Consider the following 24247-nt stretch of genomic DNA (forward strand, 5'->3'; position numbering starts at 1 on the left):
TTGCACAGATTGTAAAGGAAAAAACTTTCATAAAGAAGTTGTCATGGCAACAAAGGACGTTGACCGTGTAACTGGTTGAACATTTTATTAGAACACTAATAACACAAAGATGAGATTAAAAAAAAAAAGTCAATAAAAAACAACTGTCGACTTTCAAATGAAACGATCGTTTCACGTCATTCGCCCATAAAATTATACAAGTGGTTTCATGTAGTGGTTCAATGTTAGCCTACCGTCGTCGTCTGCGTCTGTAGTTTGTGTGCTATTAGCAAAATAATTATTTGTACATTTTTAATTACACCATTTTGTACACAAAAAAAATCGACTTCTTCATTGTTACACAACACACACAAAAACATTTTTAAAATACGCTTCTTTGTTATAAATATAAATGTTTTTGCTGCTCCAAGTGTGCATTCATGTGAAATCATATCACAACATCAAATAATACGTTTTTTTTAATGTTAAAAAAAAAAAGGTAGCATTTTTTTGGACAAATTTCCCAAGCAAAGTTTCCAGCAATTCACCACAATTTGTTACGGAAACTTTCAGATATTGGAAAAGTTCAATGGAAATTGATTCAAATTTGCAGAAAATTGCAACACATTTTTCCAAGGAAAGTTCCCAGGAATGTTCGGTGTCAATTCTTACGGAAAATTTTCTGCTAATCACTGGATTTTCAAAAGTATGGAGGAAACATTTCTGCTGAATTCAGTGAAAATTTGCCATTTAATTTTCCCTTGAGAAGTTTCCAGATTTTTTTTCGGGCAGATTTCCTACGGAAAGCCTCTACAAATTATTTGGAAATGTTTCACCAAATTAGTTGGAAATATTTGATAGGAACAACCGAGTTTTTGGGACATTTTCCATGAAAAGTTAGCAGACATTCAGGGTGAATATTTTGGCAAATTCCTCATATATGTTCCATAAATTGCCTGCCAAATTCCCATGGAGAATACAATCATAACATAAAATGATACAATTATTAATACAGTGAAGCAGCAATCATGATGTTACACAAAAAAGATTTTACACTGCGAAACGCCTTTGTGGGAATTCCCCCCCCCCCTCCAAAAAAAAAGGTTACCATAAAATACAGCAATGATAAATGCTACAAGTAAAACAAAACAAAAAATACAAATAACCCAAAAATTATGTTGAAAGGTGGCGAAAATAATGAAATAATAAATAAGTTATTGTTGACTATTTCGATTGTGAGTGAAATTTACAGAGACTTCCTGAGAGATTTTGAAGGCATTTACGGGGGAATAAAATAAAATGGGTTCGCTTAGCTAGCATAAATTAAGGCCATCTTTTTTGACACATTCAAACAATCAGTTAGAAAAGAAAAAACTTTTGGAAATGTTCCTCCCTTATTAATTTCCCACGATTGAAAAGTTTCCGTAAATTCAAAGAATTTCCAGACTTTTTTGGGGCCAAATTTGGGAAATTTCCAGTAAAAATGATAACAGCAAGTTTCTGAATTTGGAAAGGTTGTACGAATTGAATTTCCAGGAATTTTCTGACAATTTCGTTCATAACACGATAGTCATTCAGACAGTAAAGTCAAAAGATTTCCGCCAATTTTGACAAGAAAAGTTCTCAGAACACTTCTGACAACATTTCCGCGAGTTCTCAGCAATTTAAGAAATTTCTGATTTTTGGAGACGTTCTCTGTCACTGGACAGAAACTGTCCGGAATTGTTCTTGGACCAGAAACCAGTGGAAAGTTCCCCAAAAAGTTTTCGTGATTATTTCCAAGAACTCATTTAAAGATTGTTGAAAGAATTTCTATTGAAAGTTTCCCTAGAAATTTGCTACGTGACACATGGAACGAAAAAAAAAAAAAAAAAAAACACTGAGTAAAGCTCGGCTGCCGGGGTGGTCATGTGATATGGATGTAGAAGCCTGATTGGCTAATGTGAAAAGAAGCATGTCGCTGGTGTTACATCATTGCTGTGCTGTTGATTCGCTTTTAGTGAGTTTTGTTGTTGCTGTTAAAAGAACATGACAAAAAAGGGATACAAAAATAAAAGGTTGCGAACAATCCTTTTACAGTATTTTCTCCCCTTAGTGTGAAGAAAATCAAATGTTGTCCAAATTTCCTATGGAAAGTTTCCAACAAATATCACAATTTTAGAAATTGACCATATACTGTAGTTCTTACCCAATTTCCAAAGAAGGCACATTTTTAACTAAATTTCCCTTGAAAGGTATTCAATTCCATTACTGGAAATTCAGAAATTTACTAGAAATTGTCCTCAAAATTCCCCATGAAAAGTAATCATCAAATGAACGTCAATTGTGACATTTAACACAAGTTTGTAACGGGGGGGGGCGGGGTCATGCAGACGCCTGATTGGCTGCTGCCCAACTGAGCGTGTCACTGCTCTTGTATTGCTGTTGTTGTGCTGTTTGTTCAGTTGAAAACATACAAATATAAAGCACCACCATCGGCTGCTTGCATACTAGAGTTTTTTTTAAGTACACGACGGGAAGAAGTGCACTTTAAAAGCCTTTAAAAAGTCTTTAAAAAAAAAGAGATTCAAGGTTAAAATGCTTTTTCAAGTGTTGGAATATTTTGGGGGAAATGATCGGAAACATAACGAGCGTTCTTCATGTGTTAGGTGGCCATTTTGTTTTGCTTTCCTTGGGTCAGAGTTCAAGGTGTGGTGGGTTTGTGGAGGATACCTTGGAGGTCTTCAGGTAATGCCAGGATGACGCCGTCGATGTGAGCTCGCAGTTTGGCCAGCGTGCCGGCACGCACGGGTAGACGCTCTCGTTCCGCTTGACTCTGCAAGAGCATAAAAACTAAAATATACCAGTCTGCATTCCCCCCTTAACGATCCAATTTCTTCTACTTGCCAGTTTGTCCTTCAACTTGAGGACAAGATCCACCGTCTCCACCTCCGAGTGCCTCTGGACTCGCTGCTGCAGGTCCTAACAAGGACACACGTCACAAAATTCAAAACGGGCTCCACAACATTTAATGGGGAAAAAAACCCGTTTTTTAAAATTATTATTATATTATAAATATTACATTTTTATTTATTAATTATTTATTAATTTAAATGTTTTCATACATTTGTTTATTTAATATTATAATATTTATTTAATAATATTTAAATATTAAATTTAATATTTTTTAAAAGTATTGTTTTGAGAATAAACTCCAAATTTTTTGTATGGTGTGTTTTCCATTATGAAAGGCACAATAACGTCAAAATAAAGTTATATTTTTGAAATTCACTGCTTCACTTCCTCCTTGAATTCCATCCATCCATTTTATCTTGGAAAAAACCCCACAGATTTATTCTCATAAGATTATGTCTTTTTATTCAGACAAAATAGATCTTTGATCTAGTAAAGATTAATTTTTTTTTTCTCCCAAAATTTTTTTTTTGTAACTTTACAAAGTCCTAAAAACGAGTGAACATTTTAATTGCTTGGCCATTTCGAGGTCGACACAGTTTGTTTGATTGAACAACTTTCGTCCTCACCTCCTCACAAAGCGCTTCCAGGTGCAAGGCCTCCAGCTTCTGCGTCATCTCCTTCCTTCTGTTGCGGAACCAGCCGTCAAAGTTGGGAGATTTCAGGAAGTGCCTGTACGATAGCGCCGGAACGTGCACGTGAGAACATGAGAGGAACATGTGAAGAATTTGTGAAGAAATGTGAGGACCGCGTGGACACGGGCATGCGAAGAACGTGGTGCAAAAACGCGAGCGCAATGTTGATAAAACGTGGAGAAGACGAGAAGAACATGGGGGCAACATACGGAGCGTTTGAGGAACAGTAAACCACGTGGAGAAAATTCAGGAACATGTGGACAGCACTACAAGAATGAGGGTGACAATAACATGTGGAGAGCCTGTGGAGGGTACGAGGGGAAATGTGAGGAACGGATGAGCGTGACGTGGGGAAAGCGCGAAAGTGAATGTGTGACGAACACAACATGTGAGGAACATGCAAGACTTCACATGTGAAGAACACTATGAAGAGTAATTTCCATGAAGCTTTGCAGATGGGCGGCCATTTTGGCCGTTCCGTGGCAACGCACCTGTAGAGTCCGATCCAGTCTCCCTTGAGTCTGGAGGTGAGCTGCGGGCCGGCCTTCTCCAGCGTCTTCATGAAGTCCTGCTGGACAAACGCTCGCAGCAGCGGAGGACTCTTCCACGGGCTGATGGACTTCTGCAGCGGCATCAGGCTGGCCACGTAGCGCTCCTGCTCGCGTGGCAAACAAACGCAACGCTCACTTCGGGGACTCACTGACCATTAGGGGTGTGCCCCAAAAAAAAAAAAAAAAGATTCTCATAAGAATCGTGATTCTCATTTAGTACGATTCAGAATCGATTTTAAACGTCCCAAACTCGACTTTATTTTAATTATTTGATACTGTCTTGCCCTTGTTTGTGTGTGCCTTTATTGGGAGCGCTGTTCACGTTGTACACAATTTGGCCACTTAGGGGCAGTGTGGTTCTGATACACTGTTAAATCACATGAGAGAGTAGAAGGAAAAAGCCACAATCAAGTTTTGCATGCTTCTCTGTAAACATTCCTGAAGGCTTTTGTATGAACAGCCCGTTCTTCTGATTGATAAAAGTGCCGCGAGTAGCGCGCTAATTAGCATGAGCGAGTCAGACTGGAGTAGATCATGACGATTCTTTGCACATCCATAAATTGAATTATCGTCAATCAAATCATTTTTGAATCGAAAATCGTTCTGAATCGAAAATCGATTCTGAATCTAATCGCAAACCCAAAAAATCGGAATGGAACCGAATCGTGAGACACTCAACAATTGCTGATGAGGACTACTGATCACAATATTGGGGACTACCAGGGGGATGATGAAGCTCTGCGTCAGCTCCAGAAAGTAGCGCCGCAGAATTGCATTCTGGGCCGCCGAGGGCCTCTTCTGTTGAACACCCTGACAAAAACAAACAAACAAAAAAGACTAACTCTCATGTACGGTTTTGAGGAAATGCCATTCATGTCTTTAATTTACCTTCTGGAGCTGCTTGATGATTTCCTCATCTTTGTTGAGATAAGGCTTGTATGCCGTGTACACACCTGGAAAACACACACAGCTTGAGTCTGTCACGCATTTCAACGGAATCAAGTTCCAAGCAGAGGTGGCAAATCCTGGTCCAGAAGTTAAAAAAAACTTCCACAGTTTGGCTTTAGCCTCAAGTGCTAGCTAGCGAGCTAGCGAGCTCCCTAGCAGGTAAACGAGCACCATGGGAGCTAGCTCGCTAGCTAGCACTTGAGGCTAAAGCCAAACTATGGCAGGGTTTTTACTTTCTGGACCTGGATTTGGCAACTCCGGTTCCAAGTGATTCTAATGAGTCTGATGACTGAAGTCGGAGAACCAACTTATCTAGTCTTTTACAATTAATGAAGACCAATTAACTGATTTTCCCCTTCCTGATTCTGTACGAAGTTTCGAAGCGACCAGCTCTCGTTCACATCCCCGCCCCAATTTTTCTCCAAGACGGAGAGGACAAAAACATTTACCGGGTTTGGAGTCGAGGGTTTTCAGATTCTTCAGTTTCTTCACTTTCATCTGCTTGGCCATCTCACCTGTGGGGGAAACCCATTTTAAAACGCCATCATCGCAAAAAAGCATCATATGATTCAGATTCAGATTCTGATGATGATATGTCCAATACCCGCTTGCTTCATGTCGCCGATGCGGATGATGTGAGGCCAATGCTGCAGAGTCTTGGCGAAGAAGGGGTTGGTCACTCCCAGGATGACTGACGGACTACGGGGAGGTTTGAAATGTCATCATCATGACGCAGCAAAAAACGCACTGGTGATTTGGACTTACAAGTTGAATTCTGTCCTGAGCAGTAACTTCAACGGAAATGCAAAATCAAATTTCAGTTACCCAAAAAATGCCAACAAAAATGTCATTGTGTTTTGTTTTTTTTTAAGAAAAATAGCACTACAGTATTGAACTTAATGAAAACTAACAGTAGCAGTTTTGTTAGCCCGTCTTTGGCAATTTGCATTGTGTATTAGCATTAAGCTAAGAGACTTAAGCAAGTTATATATATATATAAAAAAATTTTTTTTAGAAAAATAAATAAAAACGAAAACGTAAATATACAGCATGGAATTCTTTTGCTTTCCTGCCACCATCAAGCGATGTGCATGCGTGTGTGCGTGCGTGAGAATGATTTGGACTGACGGAGCCTGCGTCCTGGTGGTGTACTCCTTGAACTCGCTGTCGTGGATGGTGAAGTACGGTCGGAAGTCGCTGCAGTAGCGCAGAGGCGACACGCAGCTGCATAGAAAGACAGCCACGTTCATTCGTAGAATATTTGGGTATCAAATTCAACAATGTTGAGAATAGATTGAAAGAAAGAGGATACAAAGGGTTGTATGGCAAAGTGGTACGCCACAAATTGTTTACAGCTCCAGTGACAACGTTTGGGATGAACCTGACTGGGAAGCAGCATGGTGTGAAATGCTTTTTCATCCAACATTGTTTTTTTAATATTCATTTTGTATTTTTTGCCTAATATTTGTAAGCATTTGCTCACAACTTTGTAATTTGTGTATCCTTTAGTATTTGTGTATTTTATTCATGTTTTTAATTTTCCCTAATGCATACTTTGGTATTTTTGTCTAATATTTATGTATTTTTCATTTAAAAAAAATCCCAATATTCTTGCATTTTCTTAAAATATACTTACAAATATTTGTATATTTTCATCAAATAAATTTGATAATAATTGTGTGGTTTTATCTTACATTTGTTTCCTATTTGTCTATTTTCATCAAATATTTTTGTCAATATTTTCAAAAAACCCCATTGTGTTCTAATATTTTTTCTCATACTTTGTACAGTGCAATTAATTTTCCCTAATGCATACTTTGGTATTTTTGTCTAATATTTATGTATTTTTGATTTAAAAAAAATCCCAATATTCTTGCATTTTCTCAAAATATACTTACAAATATTTGTGTATTTTCATCAAATAAATTTGATAATAATTGTGTGGTTTTATCTTACATTTGTTTCCTATTTGTCTATTTTCATCAAATATTTTTGTCAATATTTAAAAAAAACAACATTGTGTTCTAATATTTTTTCTCATACTTTGTACAGTGCAATTAATTTTCCCTAATGCATACTTTGGTATTTTTGTCTAATATTTATGTATTTTTTTCATTTAAAAAAAATCCCAATATTCTTGCATTTTCTTAAAATATACTTACAAATATTTGTATATTTTCATCAAATAAATTTGATAATAATTGTGTGGTTTTATCTTACATTTGTTTCCTATTTGTCTATTTTCATCAAATATTTTTGTCAATATTTTAAAAAAAAAACATTGTGTTCTAATATTTTTTCTCATACTTTGTACAGTGCAATTAATTTTCCCTAATGCATACTTTGGTATTTTTGTCTAATATTTATGTATTTTTTTCATTAAAAAAAAATCCCAATATTCTTGCATTTTCTTAAAATATACTTACAAATATTTGTATATTTTCATCAAATAAATTTGATAATAATTGTGTGGTTTTATCTTACATTTGTTTCCTATTTGTCTATTTTCATCAAATATTTTTGTCAATATTTAAAAAAAACCCCATTGTGTTCTAATATTTTTTCTCATACTTTGTACAGTGCAATTAATTTTCCCGAATGCATACTTTGGTATTTTTGTCTAATATTTATGTATTTTTGATTTTAAAAAAATCCCAATATTCTTGCATTTTCTCAAAATATACTTACAAATATTTGTGTATTTTCATCAAATAAATTTGATAATAATTGTGTGGTTTTATCTTACATTTGTTTCCTATTTGTCTATTTCCATCAAATATTTTTGTCAATATTTTTTAAAAAAACCATTGTGTTCTAATATTTTTTCTCATACTTTGTACAGTGCAATTAATTTTCCCTAATGCATACTTTGGTATTTTTGTCTAATATTTATGTATTTTTCATTTAAAAAAAATCCCAATATTCTTGCATTTTCTCAAAATATACTTACAAATATTTGTGTATTTTCATCAAATAAATTTGATAATAATTGTGTGGTTTTATCTTACATTTGTTTCCTATTTGTCTATTTTCATCAAATATTTTTGTCAATATTTAAAAAAAAACATTGTGTTCTAATATTTTTTCTCATACTTTGTACAGTTCACTTAATAATTTTGACTTTCTAATATTGATGCATTTTTTCTTCCTAATATTTTTGTATTTCTAGAATTTTTGGAGCATTATTTCTTTGTCTCCCATTATCATATGCGAGTGTAAATAATGTTTCGACATTGACAGTGGCTTCTGCCACTCCAATTTGTGAATCCCTGACATTTCTTTTAGTAATATGCCGGTCATACTAATAACCGTCTTCAGTTTTCAAATACTGTTTGAAGAAATAAATGGAATGGCACGAATGGAATTTGGGACCCACCTGACCAGTGCCAGCACGGTGTCCGACGACTCGGCGGGAGAGGGCGCCATGACAACGAGCGCCTCCCCCAGCAACACCAACTCCCACAACATCTGGATGTGGAAGAAGACTGGGAAGAAACACCTGGATAGACCGAGACAGCCATTCGATTTTGGTTTCATTACATCTACCAAGTATGAACGTGCATGAGAAATTAATAGGATTCAATAAAATTCAATTCCACAAACCAACAATCGCTATTTGGGTGGAAAAAAGTTGTATTTGTATTGCTATGTATTGTCAGCAGCAGCGCTCTAATAGGTTGGAAATATTCAGTATAATAATTGAATAATTAAAAGAAAATATGACGGTAAATATTGTGTATTAAAAACACGCTGCTGCAGTCCACCCACTGACAATTAGAGACGTGTCCAAAAGTAATTCGGAGCTCTCACCTGAACAGGTCCACTTCATGGATGGTGGGAAGCACAATGGACACCAGACTGTCACTCTGGACCAAAAAAAAAAAACATCATATAAAAAAAATGAAGGATTAAGGAGAGACTTTATGGATGTGTGCGCGTGCGTGCACGTGTTGTCACCTGAGCCGATTGGACCAGTTGAGACGTTCCCGGTTTATCGTGACACGTCGGGATGCGCACCTGCGGTCGACGTCAAAATACTCAATGTTTCTCCCTCGCGAGTCACCGACTCTTGTTTAGTGAGGCGCCGACGCTTTTACCTTGATGACCACGCCCATGATGGGCAGCGTGAGGATTCTCCCCGGATGCGGCGTGGGCCAGCGGTCCATATCGTTACAAGCTGGGAGGGAAAAAATGAAAAAGCTTCACGTTACCGAAAAGATGCGGACAAAAGGGTTTTTTTTGTCTACAATTTCTGTATGAAATTTTATACAAATACATCACTGGAATATTTTGTGTAATATCTACACTTTTAAAAAAAAACGTCTTTTTTTTTTTTTAAATCCGGTGTTCTCTCTCTCTCTCTCTCACACTCTCACTCTCTCTAATATCTACACTTTTTAAAAAAAAACGTCTTCTTTTTTTTTAAATCCGGTGTTCTCTCTCTCTCTCTCTCTCTCTCTCTCTCACACTCTCACTCTCTCTAATATCTACACTTTTTAAAAAAAAAAGTCTTCTTTTTTTAAATCCGGTGTTGTGTATGCTCTCTCTCTCTCTCTCTCTCTCTCTCTCTCTCTCTCTGTGTGTATGCTCTCTAATATCTACACTTTTTAAAAAAAAAACATCTTTTTTTAAATCCGGTGTTGTGTATGCTCTCTCTCTCTCTCTCTCTCTCTGTATGCTCTCTCTCTCTCTCTGTATGCTCTCTCTCTCTTGCTCTGTATGCTCTCTCTCTCTCTCTCTATGCTCTCTAATATCTACACTTTTTTAAAAAAAAAACATATTTTTTTAAATCCGGTGTTGTGTATGCTCTCTCACTCACTCACGCACGCGCGCACGCACGCACGCACGCACGCACACACACACACACACACACACACACACACACACACACACACACACACACACACACACACACACACACACACACACACACACACTTAATTGGGCATTTTATAACATCTGCATTTTTTTTTTTTTTTTGCATTTGTAAGTCAGAGTGAAAAGAAAGCAAGACAGTCAATTGTAGCCTAAAACACATACATACCCGCCTCTAGACAGGGTTCCAGCTTCTCAAAGTATTCCGGAGCCATGATCTTGAGGAGCGAGTGGAAAAAGGTCACGTAGGGCAGCTTACTGATCAGGACCAGAGACTGCAGAGCAACAAGAAGATGGGACAATTATCCAAAAATCACACAGGTGGATAAAGTTTTCATTCACCTTCTGGAAGTAGCCTCTCTTCAGAGACTTGTCCCGCACTTGACGGAAATACACATAGCCATAATAATGGCCCTGCTCCCTCTATGAACACACACAACATACAGTAAACGGTTTATAACATTCAGGGAACATACAGTATTCATGAAAATGGACTTTTAACCGCTGCTTTAACTGTATTTGCGTGCATGCGTGTGTGTGTGACAACCTTGAGGCATGGCGGCGCATCCCTGTCACTGGTTTCCAGGAAGCAGCCCAGCGACGACTTCCTGTTGGAGCCTTGACGAAAGCGGAAGCAGAACTGGGTGTCGCCCAGGCAACCTGGAAGCAACCAGGAGGCAACTCAAAACGTTCCGTTTTTACAAATCACAAGTGACATTCAGAACAAATTCCACTTTTTGTTTTTTTACCAATACAATTACATACTCTACCTTATTTCCTTCTACCACATTTGACAGATGCAAACCATTCTAACTTCAAAATGTTCAGTTGATTCAACCCATTAAGTGAACTCTCAAATTCCTGATATTTTCAAAATAAAAGCCCAAAATTATTTATATTTTTTTGGATTTACATTGAATTTCCACATTTTTTGACCCATTCTCTCACTCCTACTCTATGTCTTTTTTGAATCCCTTATTTCCACATATTGACCAACTCAAACCATTCCAAGTTTAAACTGTAGATCTCATTCTGCTCAACTTTTTAAAAGTGATTTTTTAAAACAAATTATTACATTTTATGACTGAATTAAACCTTAGCGACTCTAAAGTGTCAAAGCTCATTCTGACTCCAATAATTGAGAAAAGAAAACGAAAAGCCAATACTGTACAGTAATTTAGTTTTGAATATTTACCACAAATTTCCACTAGAGGGAGACATTCTATTTCAACAGGCAACGATAATTAAAAGCTACATTAATTTGAGCATGGTTGAGTATAAGCGGACCAAAGGCTCTTTTCAAAAGGGCTTGATGGGAAATATATGCAAATTACCTAGTAGACAGCGCATCCTGATTGGCTGTCTTCATTACGATGCTGTGTCTGGAGCCCGTCGTGGATTTGTAACTAATTGGCTTTAGTTTACAAAGACCAGACTACTATAATAAAATACAGTAATGAAAAAAATAGATAAAGACAACATTTTCAAAATATCTGTAAAATGGTTTATTTTATTATTATTTATTTTATCATTCACTATGAATCAGGTGTCCAAAGATTTGTAATAAATTAATAATTTAAAAAAATGACCACATACATTTTAAACCCTTTTTTTGTGTGGAAAAAGGCTCAATTAATGCAACAAATATTGGAAGACTCTTGATCATGCTGGGTGGGCCGGAATCAAGAATGGAGCATGTCGTACCGCGTTGTGTGGCATGATGCGGCGGCCCCGGGTTTGCGTGACGAGCACCCGACCTGTCAACAGGCCATCGCAGCTCTCAAAGCGGCAAAGCAGTCAAGTGTATAAATTACTGTCACAAACACTTTACTTTGTCACGTCGCAAGAGTTTGGAGGAAATATGAATTCAATGTTTAAGAAAAGTTTGTTTTTTAACATTGAGGTCCAATTTTTAACTTATGTGCAAGACATTTTGATTGAATCATAATTCATGTACAATTTTTCATTTTGCAGTTTTGGTGACAAAAGTTTGACACCCGTTTCAAGAAGTGACGTCAAAAAGCTTTATTAGCAACCTCTCTCTATATATATATATACGCGTATATGTATATATACATGTATATGTATTTAAAAAAAAAAAAGAAAAAAAAAACATTTATTAAAAATTTTTTAATTGATTTGTTGGATTTTTTTTTTTTTTTTTTTAAAAAGGAGAGCAATGATGATGTCAAATCGAATGAACAATACTGAGCTCTCCTGTAAAAAAAAAAAAAAAAAGCAACCTCTTTGAAGGTAATGTCACAAAGAATGGGGCCCAATATGCTTTGAAGGAGAAACTTGTCCTTGACACCTTTGAAAGCGAAGCTTCAGGATGTAAAGAAGAAACAGAGCCGAAGCCTTGAATCTGACATGAGTTTCTTCAGCAAGCAGAATGAGGTAAATGCTCACTTTGGCATAGGACAGCATTTTGACCTTCTGAACTAAATATATTCATTCAAAGGTTCAAACCTTCCTTCTCCATTACGGGTCTTCAAAGGCTTCATTTCCTTTTTATACAACGGTTAACTTTGCTTTAGACTTGTATGACCGTAAAGGGTGTCACTCAAATTGTTGGTCGACACGGACTGGAAACGAAATCTTGATTTTTTTATTTATTTATTTTTTACTCCCAACAAAAAAATAATAATCTGATTTTAATTGTTTTTTACATTTCATACATCCATCTCCCATTTCTCCTGATTCCAAACAAGTTTTGAAACCGTTTAATTTGTGCAAAAAAAATAAATAAAGATGAAAACTGGGATACTAAATGTTTCCTTTTGGAAAAATGTGAGCAACTCTGCGCTCCTCTTCTGTTCGCGGATACGTTGTTAGTGGAAGCAGTGCATGTCATTGAGGGCGAATTTTGAACTATGGAAGCAACAAAGAAATGTTGTATTTAAAATGTCCTGACATATAAACTCAAAATTGTTTCACGGCACCTGCCTGTACATTAAATACAGGTTCTTTTGAAATGAACAACTTGTTTTGCTTTATTTACTCAAATGCAGAGGCACATGGCGTTAAAAATAATTCCAAGTAAATTTGAGTTATCACTACAAAAAATTGTTTGAAAGAGCCCGAGCGTAAACCTACCTGAGTTGGAGTCCGGGAAGGAAAGGTAGCAAATGCTCGTTTTCTGAGAGGAGACCACAACAATAACAGGATTTACTTGTGCAAATGGACCAGATCGTATCATGGTACAAATCAAGCGGCTACACTCACCTCTTTCTCCGACAGCTTGGAATGATGCGGATAAATCACCTGGAGGAGAGATCAGCGCAGTTATCACACCAAATCGCAACATTCACATTCAGAAAAGTCATACATGGCTTTCATCACACACAAAAAGAGCCTAAAGTCATTTTTGTGTTCTTGCTTAACGGCCAGAAATGGACAAACTACCAAAAAAAAAAAAGGTTTGCGTTTCCTGATTATCAGCTCACTGTTTGCTTTCGGTTCAGAAGAAGCAGTAGACATAGTTGACACTGGAATTCAATACTGTACCTGCACAGATCACAGTCACAGTCTAGTAAGGCATATCTTTACGCACTGTATTTGAAAGTAACTACTGTGGGAAAATGTTGTGTAATTTTCCAGTGAATTGACTGACATGCAGCATTGTTTCCATCAATTATTTAAACTAATGGTTCGATATTCTGCACGGCAACTGGTGTTAGCAGAATCAACTTACACCAAAATTTTCAATATTCACAGACCTTATTTAGGGACCATCTCTGCCTCTTTCTTCGAGCACTTAATTGCGCTACATCTCTTCCAGTAGTAGCTCAGTGCTGCCCGGCGTGTTGTGGCACAACGTGGTATTACACAGAAGGGACGAACTTAAAAATTCTGACATCCTGTACATTCAAATTTAGCTGCAGTATAGCATTGCTGCATTGTAAAGTGTTTTTTAGGACATCGCCGAGGGGTTTTGAGGCCGTTGTCAATACTTTTGTTTCTTGTTTCCAGTTTTTCAGTGTAATGGGTTTACGTGTTTTGAGTATTTAGTATAGTAATACGTAATTATTTCTCATTTTTAAAGCCCAGTGTGTATGTTTAACACGCCATCTGTGTCTGCTATCTCTAGTAAGAAAACAGCTTAATGAAGTGGTTACGTGCTTTTTCTAATCCAGGAATTAGTCGGAGCCGTGAATAAAAAGCTAACTTTTGGAACCATTCCCAGCGGACTCCCTTCTTCCGATGAGCCAGCTGACCTCCGCGGGTCTCCCCTCACCTCCACCGCCTGTCCCAGCTCCAGGTCGAAGCCCACCACGCAGATGCAGTGCAGCCAGGCCGAGAAGCGGTCCCAGGGCAGGAGCACGGTGGTCCCCACGGGATCTTCGTCGTCGCCCCCGGGCCCGGCGGGCAGCGTTATCTCCTCGGCCGGGGAGATACTACTGGCGTCATGGTCGTCCAGGTCCTCCGACTCCTCCACCGGCTCCCCTAACTCCTCCGGACCTTGCAGAGCCATAACGACCGGCCCGACGCGGACACTCGGGAGAATGTTTAGTGTTTTCCCCACTTGCAAAAGCTGATATTGGTGCTCGTTTTTCTTGTGGGAAACAAAACAAATCAAACTGCAGTGCAGTTAGCCACCTAGCTTAGCCACCAGAGATGCTCCAGACAAATCGACGCAGTGGCCTACGTCATCACGCGAGGACGTTCACGCTACGGGTTGTGTTCACGTTACAACTCGGGAACTCGGAAAAGTAAAAAGCCAATGTTTAACAATGAAATTGAAGTCTAAACTATTATTAACACCGATTCCTGTTTCTCGTCTAAATAAAGACTGTTAGAGGCAAGTTGCCAATTTTTTAAGTCTTCAGAGAATAGTTTCTAAATGATGCGTTCACGAAGGAGCTCGTACGCAATTCTATAGTGTAGTGTTTCACTTTAGGATTAGTTCTGTAGTTCCAAAACTGGGCGTCCCCAACATTGGGGTCCAAGTGCGTAAATTACCTCGCATGTTAAACAAAAATATTTGTTTTACACTTGGGTGCCTTAAGATACGTTTGACTGCATTTAAGATCTTTATTTGCTTGGAGGCAAATTTGTAGTTGTGGTAGCAGTGGAGTCAAAGCACTTTGGCAGACAATGAACAACGTAAATACAGTAATTAGAGTTGAACAGGCAAATTTTGGAACAAATGTATAATTGTGGAAAATGTACAGCACTGAATAATTAATTGCACTATATTTACATCTAATTTAGTAGTATACAATTAAAAATGCAAAAACATTTTAATCCATTTTGGAACAAGGATGTAACAAAATGTGGAAAAAGTGAGCACTGTGGATACTTAATTTAATGCACTGTTCTCATGTGATTTAGTTTACCATTTTAATTTGCGAAATTTATTTTAACATACGATACGGAGTGTTGTGTGTAGACATTTACGGAACAAAAATGTAATCCGTTTTGGAATCAGGCTGACAGATTTTACAGTTTAAATTTCAGTTGCACTATATAGTCTAGTTTGAACTTGTTCATCTTTATGGAAATGTTAACACGTGAATTTATGAATTGCAAAGCAGGTTGTGTTGGTGAAATAAATATGGTTGACACACAGATCTGCATTTAATTCATGTTTGTGTATTAAAGTTACTTGACTTTGTGGCCATTTACCAAGAAATTTCCACATGAGTCGTCAGTAAAAATCCCTCAAAAGGTTTCCTGGAAAATGATGGTTTTGGAAATGCGATGATTCCGCCTGACACAAGCGAATGTAATGTAATATGAAGTAAGTGTATTGTTGATTTAATAATGCATAATTTGACAAGAACTCAAAACAAACAAACCTACGGTGGCCGAGAAGTGCGTTAAGTTTTTGTACCTACTCAGCCACCGCTATTACAGTAGAACAACAAACAAAGTAACAACCAAAGTTATTGTTCTTATCAAGTGTAATTTAACAATACTTTATTAAATACTAATGCAAATATTATCACATTGAGGTTTACGCCGCATGTTTGGTTCTAAAACCTATAGTACTTATCTTGATTATGTAAATACGTTGTGGGATTTGATGAGCTCAGCAGCCAGTGGAAGTTGATGTCATTGCGTCCATAAACGCACCACCGCCAGTAGTCGGCTCTCTGGTTACACTATGGCGGCCGCGACTCGCGGAGGAGGACAACTTCTACATTCCGACCAGGAAACTGCACCGAGGCGACGGCAATAAGTTGGAGACGCGACCTACAGCGAAGGAAGCGCATGACAGCGCGGTTCGGTGGGCCCGCGCCGGGGATTTTCCGTGGATCTGAGCAGAGGGCGCTGAAGAAGAAACTCCCCCCTGGTTTATATTTTTTTCCGCCGACTGTCACTTAGCCGGTTAGCTGTTCAAAGCTAAGGCAGATGACCGAGTCGCTAGTATCAGAACGACGGGGTTTAGCGCCTCCCGAGGGCGACTAAGATGGCATTTCGTTCCCATTTGGTAAGCGAGTTGGTCGAGAAGGGTGCGCAGAGAGCCTTCCGGGGCCCGGGTGATAAGTTTGCGAGCACTCATTAGCCTAGCCGCCTAGCCTAGCCGCGTTAGCGCTTCACTTGTCCACTAGTCCTGGCGATCTTGCCAATTAGCATCCCTCCCGTAGTTTGCATTGCTAATCCCGACAAGTGAGTGTCTTTTTTTATATTAATTCAACGGGGCTACTTAACTGGAGGACGGAAGTGATTTAACTCTACCTGGCAAACATCTTAATTCTCTAACTCTGCGTTCCCTGGCTACCTTTTACTAGGTGGCTTGTGTTTTCGAAGGAGTGCTAATTGCAGAGCTTCCCCCCCCCCCTTGCCTACATAAAGAAATAAAAACGAGTGAATGTTTGTGCAGTTGCACTGCAAGAATAGGCCCAAAGAGGTTTTATTGACTTTTCTTCAGACAGGTTTATCGTCACCACACGAAAGTAGTTAAGATTACATTTGTAGTACAGTAGGAACCTTCCTCCTCTCCTTGCTTTAGTACTTGAATAGTTTGATGGACGTGGGGGGCTGTTTGTCAGATTGTCCCTTCTATACTCAGTCATGCATGTCCTGACACATGGCACTCCTCACCCAACTGTCCTTATGCACATGGATGGGCATCGTTTTTCTACCTGAGCCGTGCACAATGGATAATGTTTATTAGTTAGTGCCTCACCCCCCAAAAAACATAGCAGGAGACTAACCACAGCGCCTGAAACTGTTGATTAATTCAATTGGGGAATTGGAACACCACGCCTGCCACTCTGGATCAAGAAAACCTGTCCCTCGTGTCCGGTTGGAGTAACACTCTCAAGCCAAAATCAATGCCTTCAGCGCTTGCAGTGTTCGCCTGCCGACCCAACTCGCACCCATTCCAGGAGAGGCATGTTTACCTGGACGAGCCCGTCAAGATCGGCCGGTCGGTGGCTCGCTGCCGGCCGGCGCAGAACAACGCCACCTTCGACTGCAAGGTGCTGTCAAGGAACCATGCCCTGGTCTGGTTTGACCACAAGACTGCCAAGGTAAGATGAGGCGACGGCCCAAAAGTCAAGGTTCACTACTGACCTTCCTTTTCTGATCACGATTCAGTTTGGTTCTCAATTGATACAGTCAGGGAGGAAAATGCAAATCATAGAAGTGGTTATCTTTTTCCATTTTTTTTTTCATATCCTGTATGAAATTTCTTTGCACTGGATTGTTGATCCTGAATCGTTTGTAATTGAGATAGGTCAGTGTCGGATTGGTGTGTTCACAACTGGCCAAAGGAAGCGCATCAAGCAGGAAAAGCCATCAAGATGCTGCATGAAAGAGTGCCTTTATGAAACAACCCTTAGATGCAGGACATTGAAATAGCGCCGCCGGCAAGCCTGTCCGATCGCCTCGTCGTCGGGCTGCAACTCCACAAATGGCCTGCTCAGAGTCTTGAGTCATGTTTAAATTACCAACACACACACACACAAACTCACACTCACACTCTCTCTGTTATTAATTAATTAGTTAATTAATTTTCTTCCGTAAGACAGCCCAGCGCCGAACCCGCTACCCCTTGGGCAGACTTCCCCCTGAGTGTGAACTTTTGATTAAGGCTGAACAAATTGGGTTATTTTAAGGGCACACGTCCGTCTTGCGGTCCTGCGGCAGAGACAAATCCAACGTTGTGTTCTGGAAGATGATAAATAATCTCAAACCAGCACAGGAAATGTCCCTCGCACCCAAGGGACGGTGTGTTAAATAAAGACACGCATGCTGTTTTCCTCATTATTACACAGCCGAAGGAAATAAGGCTTGGAACGACTCTGGATTTATGTACTGGCGTGCCAAAATATTTGCTACTCAAGTCGTGCCCGCTTGACAAAGTACCTGCGAGTCATTAATCCTGTGGACAAACTGGGCTACGCCGACCCATTTTAACAAAGTACACCTCATGCTGGCTGAAAGCATCATCGCTTGTAGCCCTTTTTTACACCGCTTGCAACAGCCGGAATTTTTCTGCCTCTTTTCGCCTCACTTTTCTTTACTGCTGCTACAACAGGTGAGATGCTGTCTGTATGGAAGGGAATTTTGCAACCTCTCGACAGGAGTTTGAAGTTTAACATCTGACAAGGGCTGTGCAATTAATCAAAATTAAATTACAATTTCAATTATTACACTCCACAATTACAAAATCAGCATATTCGTGAAAAAAGATAATGAATACAAATTTTTGAGTTGTTTGAATTTATACATTTGCACCTTTTTTTAATTTAAAAAATAATTAATTTAATAAATTTTGTTTAATCCAAAAGGATCTTGCATAATTATATTGTTTCACAGAAATTTATGTCTTTTTTTTTTTACGTTTAAACATTTTCTTGTTTTTTACCGAAACAATGCTGCAATCCAACTGCAACTTTTTGCCAACGGAAATAAATAAATAAATATATATTATTATAAATATGTATTATTATAAATTCCAAAAGGAATGTACATAATTATAGTGTTTCTATTTATTTTTTTTTTATAGGTCTTAATATTTTTTTAATGTGTAAACATTTTCTTCTTGTTTTGTACGAAAAAATAAATGATCGTCCTACTACACATTGCACAAGCTGCACTCCAACTTTTTTGCCAACATAAATAAATAAATTCTGTTTGGTCCAAAAGGAACTTACATATTTATAGTGTTTCTATAAAAAAAAAGAAAAAAAAAAAGGGTCTTAATATTTTTAAATGCTTAAACATTTTCTTGTTTTGTACCAAAAAATAATCGTTTCAATAATGGTGATTTCAATTATTGCCAAAATAATCATGATTATTTTTTCCATAATCGAGCAGTCCTACAGCTGGCATATTTATCCCGTCCTGTTAGGTCCGCCACACACCGAGTGATGCCACTGAAGGGTTGCATAGTGTATGGGGTTCAGCAACTATTTTACACGAGGGGCCGACGGTCGGCTACTATTTTTCCGTGATTTGAGATTTGATTCGCAGGTGAACGGTGTCGCAATGTTTCGTATGCCGAATTTCACAACAAATATTACATTTCCGGTTACTGAGTGAGATTCAGCCGCTGCCAAGCAGTACCAATACAATATACAGGATAGATAGTATGTTGTGTTTTATAATGATACTTAACCAGATTTATAATTTTATCGTATTCATCTGTGACTAAAAAGCAGAACATGGTTTTGTGTTGCTGGAATTGGCATTTGTTTATCTTCTTTTTAGGAAACGAAGGATGTCCTTAACCTAAACTTCTAACAATATGTTACAAGGTAACACCCGACAAAGCTTATCAGTGTTGCGAGGCTTAATCTTGATTAGGGAATTACTTTGTGTGTTGTTTTTCTACAAATCCTCACATTTGAGGTCCGAATCAGACGTGTGTGTAATCTGTGCGGGCCCTCGTGGAGCATCTGTCGTCACTCCACGGAACAGGTTCAGCAGGAAATTGCGGTTTTCCACATCCATATTCCACAACAGAACATTCAGGATAATATTCGCTCTCTTTTTTGACTGATTTGATTGAATGTGTTTGACTTAATAAGGGTTACAAGAGAACAAATACAAACTAGTTTTACAACTGGAGCAAAAATCACATCACCTGGCTGAGCCAACTGACTCGACTGGTCATGTGTGCCACAAAAGCAACAAAAAGGCATTGCTACAAGTTCCAAACTCACATTTCAGTTCTGATTGTTAATAATTGAATAGTCCTGATATATTTATATTCATTACCGTATGTTTCTATTAATTCTTGTGTGAAGTTTCCAACACCCCTCGGTAAAACAAAAATTGTCTGTCACACCTTTCCATCTGTTGTCGGTGGGTCTGGAACGTACCATGATGAACGGGGGGGGGTTCACTACACAGGAATTGAGCAGCGGTGTGTTTGCACAATAACCGTAGCTTCCTCTTGCAGTAAGAATCTTTTTTTTTTGACAAATGTCTTTGCACTTCACAAGAGTTTGATAACGTCAGCCACAATTTCGCTTTTGTGTTCATGTGACGGCGACCAATATTACAAGGTAGGAGTGTTTGACAGCCAAACCTGACTTTCTAGTGTGTGACACTCGAACCATGTCATGTAAATCATGTCAAGCTTCAGGCATTCCTCGGGCGTTGGGGGTGAAAGTTTTAACAATCAATATGCAACAAGTATTTTGTACTTCCGTAGATCTGGATTTTGGCCTGTTTTCCTGCCGCTTCTCCTCTTTGTTCCATGAGACTTTATTATCAAATATTTGCCTTGTCTCAATAAAGGTTGGGAAACACTGCCCTCATGAAGAGACCGCTTTCAAGATGCATCTCAGTTACCCCACAGAAGCTGATGCCTGCCAGTAAGCCACTCAGTGGTCCACTCAGGCAGATCTGTATCAGATTAAAGCAGATTGAGGACCACCAGCGTCACTCATCCGTCCACGTACCAGATGACTGGATCGCACCGGCTTTATCCTCTTAGAGGACGTAGTCATAACCGTTAGGTCGTGACGTCTTCGAGCAATATTTATCCAGACGGACGTAATCCCCCGTAGTTTTGTGTGTACCGCTTGCTTACATGTACAATATTTTATCGCTGTCAGAGCATTGATTCTTTGCGCCACATGAACGATTACACGTGCTTGTACTGTACTTTGGACAGTAAAACAAATACATTTTTACCGTTTAGGGATGGCTAGCATTAGCTAGCTAACTGCATAGCAATTGCGCTGGATGGTTGCTAATATGAACAAAGGTGGTCAAGTTCTTATATAGTGGGAGAGGGGGACCCATATTCATAAACAAATCACAAAATTCACTTTACAGGGTCTCTCAACTAAGCAAGATTTCACATTGAGGAATCAATTGTTCAAACGATCCAACTGTTGTCATTGTAAACCCCTTGTGAAGCGCATTTAGTGTTTTGAGTCACGTTTTTAACCTTTGAACAGCTCTACAAGCTCACTTTATAAGGCCGTATTGGATTGGAACTGATTCCGGGCACAGGCGCGATATATCTCTCCAGCTTCTTACATATTTCAGCTTTCTCTTTTGAATTGTTGTCATTTCTGGTGCATTCTAAGAGTTCCGCCATGTGGCAGCGAGCCACTGCTCAATTTTGAAATCAGTTTGCCCAGTTCCCTGGCCACATGAGCCAGTTTAGAGTTGAGGCCTGGCCTGCATGTTTTTGTCATGTGAGAGAGGAATGCTGGGAAAACGTAGACGATAAGTACCATGTGAATGAATGAATGAATGAGCGGTGAGCGTTATCAGCTTTGTCGTTTGTTGGCACGTAAATACCAGGCCAGCGTGTGCTAGCTTGTACTGCAAACATGGACATTTTTTTTCCTAAGGTTTGTCATGCTGTTTATACTTTTATGTTGATATTATAAGGTGACACATGAGAAATGAAATTGAAGGTAGATAAGATGCCAAACTGTTGGTTTACAATTTGTCATGGGGTTAGGGTGCGGTGCCATCTTTTCTTCATCTGTTCCAGGATATTTTCATCATACATTAAGGTGTTTTAGGTGTGTATTTAAATCGCCAACACACCCTCCAGTTGATGAGTCACGCAATTGCTTCAGGCTTCAGGTGCGGCCGTACAGACGACAGGCGGAAGATTTTTTCACTTGCTCTTTTTCTGGTGTTTGAAAGTGGACAACAAGAAGCCTTGATCTGATTGGACGCTGAAGAAATAAAGGGGTGATTTGTCCTAAGGGGGGAGCCTCCGTGTATTAGTCTGTTCCTCATTAAAAAAAAAAGACCTTGGCCCTCAGGAAACTTAATGATTTGTAGAACTTGGTCCTTCCAACCGTTAATGATGGAGGAAGGAAAATAGGGCATCTGTTGTATCCCAGAGAAATGTCCTGATAGTGGGTGTAGAAATCTGGCTGTTGTGGTGATGAAATATGCCAGACGGGGTTGACAAGTGATGCATTCATGACGGCAGAAATAAGTAAGCTGTCCACTTCATTTTCACAATAACATTATGCGCAGTATTACAGTGGTACTGAAAAATGTCTTCATAAATATTACCACAACGAGTTGGGTTCATTGAAGTTGCTAAATAATAGTCTTTGATGTAGGACCACAACGATTATCCAAATCACTTAAATCTTTTGAAAAAAGTTGAGGCAAAATGTTTGCCCCTAAGCTTTGCGGCGCAAATTTTTCCGCATGGATTGTTATTGCAGACTTGCAAAGAAATAAGATATATAATAATATCCGAAGATTGCAATAATTCCACAATTAAAAAATACAAATTGCAATGTGTCTACTGCCAAGCAGGTCTGCCTTACACAACACCACATCTACAGTTGCCCACACAAGGTAGCGTAATCATTGTTAGCTAATTTATTATAGCCTGCCACCGCTAGTTTAGGAGGTATTACAATGCCTCACTGATGGTCAAGCATAAAAACAGTAGCAGGCCTACTTTCAATCGCTTTATTGAGCAAAGGCTAACAAATATCAACGCGTAATAAGCACAGTCGCAGGCACTCGGCGCGCAGACTGGCTAGCTGTTAGCCAGTTAACACTACAGCCACTTGCTAGCCAGAGCTCACAGCAACCAACTCTCCAAACGTATTTACTGACACCCACGTCACTCACCAAGACAGGCCCCGCCTTTTAAAGCCACACACATTTGAAGTCTCAGATATTACAGTGTACAATGTGAAGATGGTGACCCCAAGTAGACAAAAATCATACCTGGATGGACCTCACTTGTATTTTGTACAGGTGTTTAATAATGCAAAATCATTTTTTATCCCATCACTAGAATAATTGATGGGATAATCCTAGGGGCAGCCGTAAAACAAACCCCCACAGCCAAGTGGAGACTGTGGAGCTGACGTTGGCAGTGTGTGCGTTTGATCGGCTCTCCATCCTCAGTGTGGACGGGATGAACTGAATAGAAAATGGACGATTTGTTTAAGAGATGAGCGTTTACAAACAGTTGACCGTTTGTGTGTGTGTGTGTGTGTGTGTGTGTGTGTGTGTGTGTGTGTGTGTGTGTGTGTGCGCTAGGTATAGCTCTATGTATCTGTATGAATTTTCCTGACGCATAGTGTGTGTGAGGCTTTGCTGGGTGGAAACCTCTAATGTTAGGTCCCTCCTTCCTTGTCTCCATGTTACCATGGGGACAAGAGGTAAGTGTGTGTGCATGTGTGTGTGTGTGCTGCGGGTGGGCACGCTGCAGTCTGATGAATGGTGAGATCGGCGAAACTCTCCCTCCTCTCTGTCCGATGCGTCTCCGCTAGATCAACGCTGTCTTGTTTTCAGTCACAGTGAAGAGCTGACGGATGAAGTGCCGTCCCCCCCCCAGGGACCACCATCACTATCAGGCGCTTGCATCACATCGTGCACTGTGTGTTTGCGAGTGTGTGTGTGTCCTGTAGCCTGTGCGCATCGTCCTATGTGTTTACTTGCCTCTGTAAGTATGTGCTTAACATTCACGCGTCGTCGCTGACCAACGTGTGAATGAATGAATGAGTTGTTGTTGTCGACGTTTTTTGTTCACGTTGTGCCGTCGTTCCTGTTTGAGGAGAGCCGCGGTTGTGTCTTTCCCATCGTTGTGTAAGCCTGCGTCGGGGCGCTGTTTACAGCGGTGGGATAAATGATCACCATGCTGACAATATGGAGATGGATCAACAGAATCGTTTATTGATGGCTTCAAAACTTGTTGATTCACACAATCTTACCATTATTCACATGTAGTTTGCAATCTCAGGACGAAAATGTCCACTGTGTTGAGTTGAGCGACGTCCATGCTATGGTAAAAACAGGCCAGGAAACAGGAGTTCAGAACCAGGGTCTTTACTGTGTACAAAATTCAGAGGCGGCCACCTCCACCATATTTGCTCGCCACCTCCAGCCTGAGTGACT

General features: G+C 39.3%; 2 protein-coding genes and 1 long non-coding RNA gene across 8 annotated transcripts in view; 2 read left to right on the top strand and 1 right to left on the bottom strand.

The window, feature by feature from the left end:
* Window positions 1–68: 68 nt before the first annotated feature.
* Window positions 69–14597, bottom strand: dennd6a (DENN/MADD domain containing 6A). Its single transcript, XM_077573685.1, has 19 exons — window positions 14178–14597; window positions 13166–13204; window positions 13037–13079; window positions 10488–10600; window positions 10283–10363; window positions 10110–10215; window positions 9163–9242; window positions 9023–9082; window positions 8876–8931; window positions 8442–8564; window positions 6194–6289; window positions 5670–5764; window positions 5515–5580; window positions 5006–5070; window positions 4838–4927; window positions 4058–4221; window positions 3501–3603; window positions 2866–2940; window positions 69–2794 (listed from the first exon to the last, which is right to left on the bottom strand). Exons 1-19 carry the CDS (start codon window positions 14412–14414, stop codon window positions 2663–2665), a joined length of 1824 nt encoding a protein of 607 aa, XP_077429811.1. The 5' UTR covers window positions 14415–14597; the 3' UTR covers window positions 69–2662.
* LOC144056685 (uncharacterized) lies at window positions 12350–15511 on the top strand. Its single transcript, XR_013295097.1, has 2 exons — window positions 12350–14029; window positions 14127–15511. It is a non-coding gene; the product is annotated as an uncharacterized LOC144056685 (long non-coding RNA).
* Window positions 15512–15989: 478 nt separating this feature from the next.
* The window catches only part of slmapa (sarcolemma associated protein a), a 33525-nt gene continuing 25267 nt past the window's right edge, over window positions 15990–24247 (top strand). For 3 of the 6 annotated variants that reach the window (XM_077572453.1, XM_077572452.1, XM_077572457.1), the window contains exon 1: window positions 15992–17421. In XM_077572453.1, the coding sequence (XP_077428579.1) occupies window positions 17224–17421 (198 nt within the window). In that variant the 5' untranslated portion in view covers window positions 15992–17223. Of the gene's footprint in view, window positions 17422–24247 lie in introns of all 6 variants that reach the window. The other 3 variants (XM_077572454.1, XM_077572455.1, XM_077572451.1) reach the window with 2 other exon arrangements.

This window comes from Vanacampus margaritifer, chromosome 8, assembly GCF_051991255.1.
Source record: "Vanacampus margaritifer isolate UIUO_Vmar chromosome 8, RoL_Vmar_1.0, whole genome shotgun sequence".
In the NCBI taxonomy this organism is placed as follows: domain Eukaryota; kingdom Metazoa; phylum Chordata; class Actinopteri; order Syngnathiformes; family Syngnathidae; genus Vanacampus; species Vanacampus margaritifer.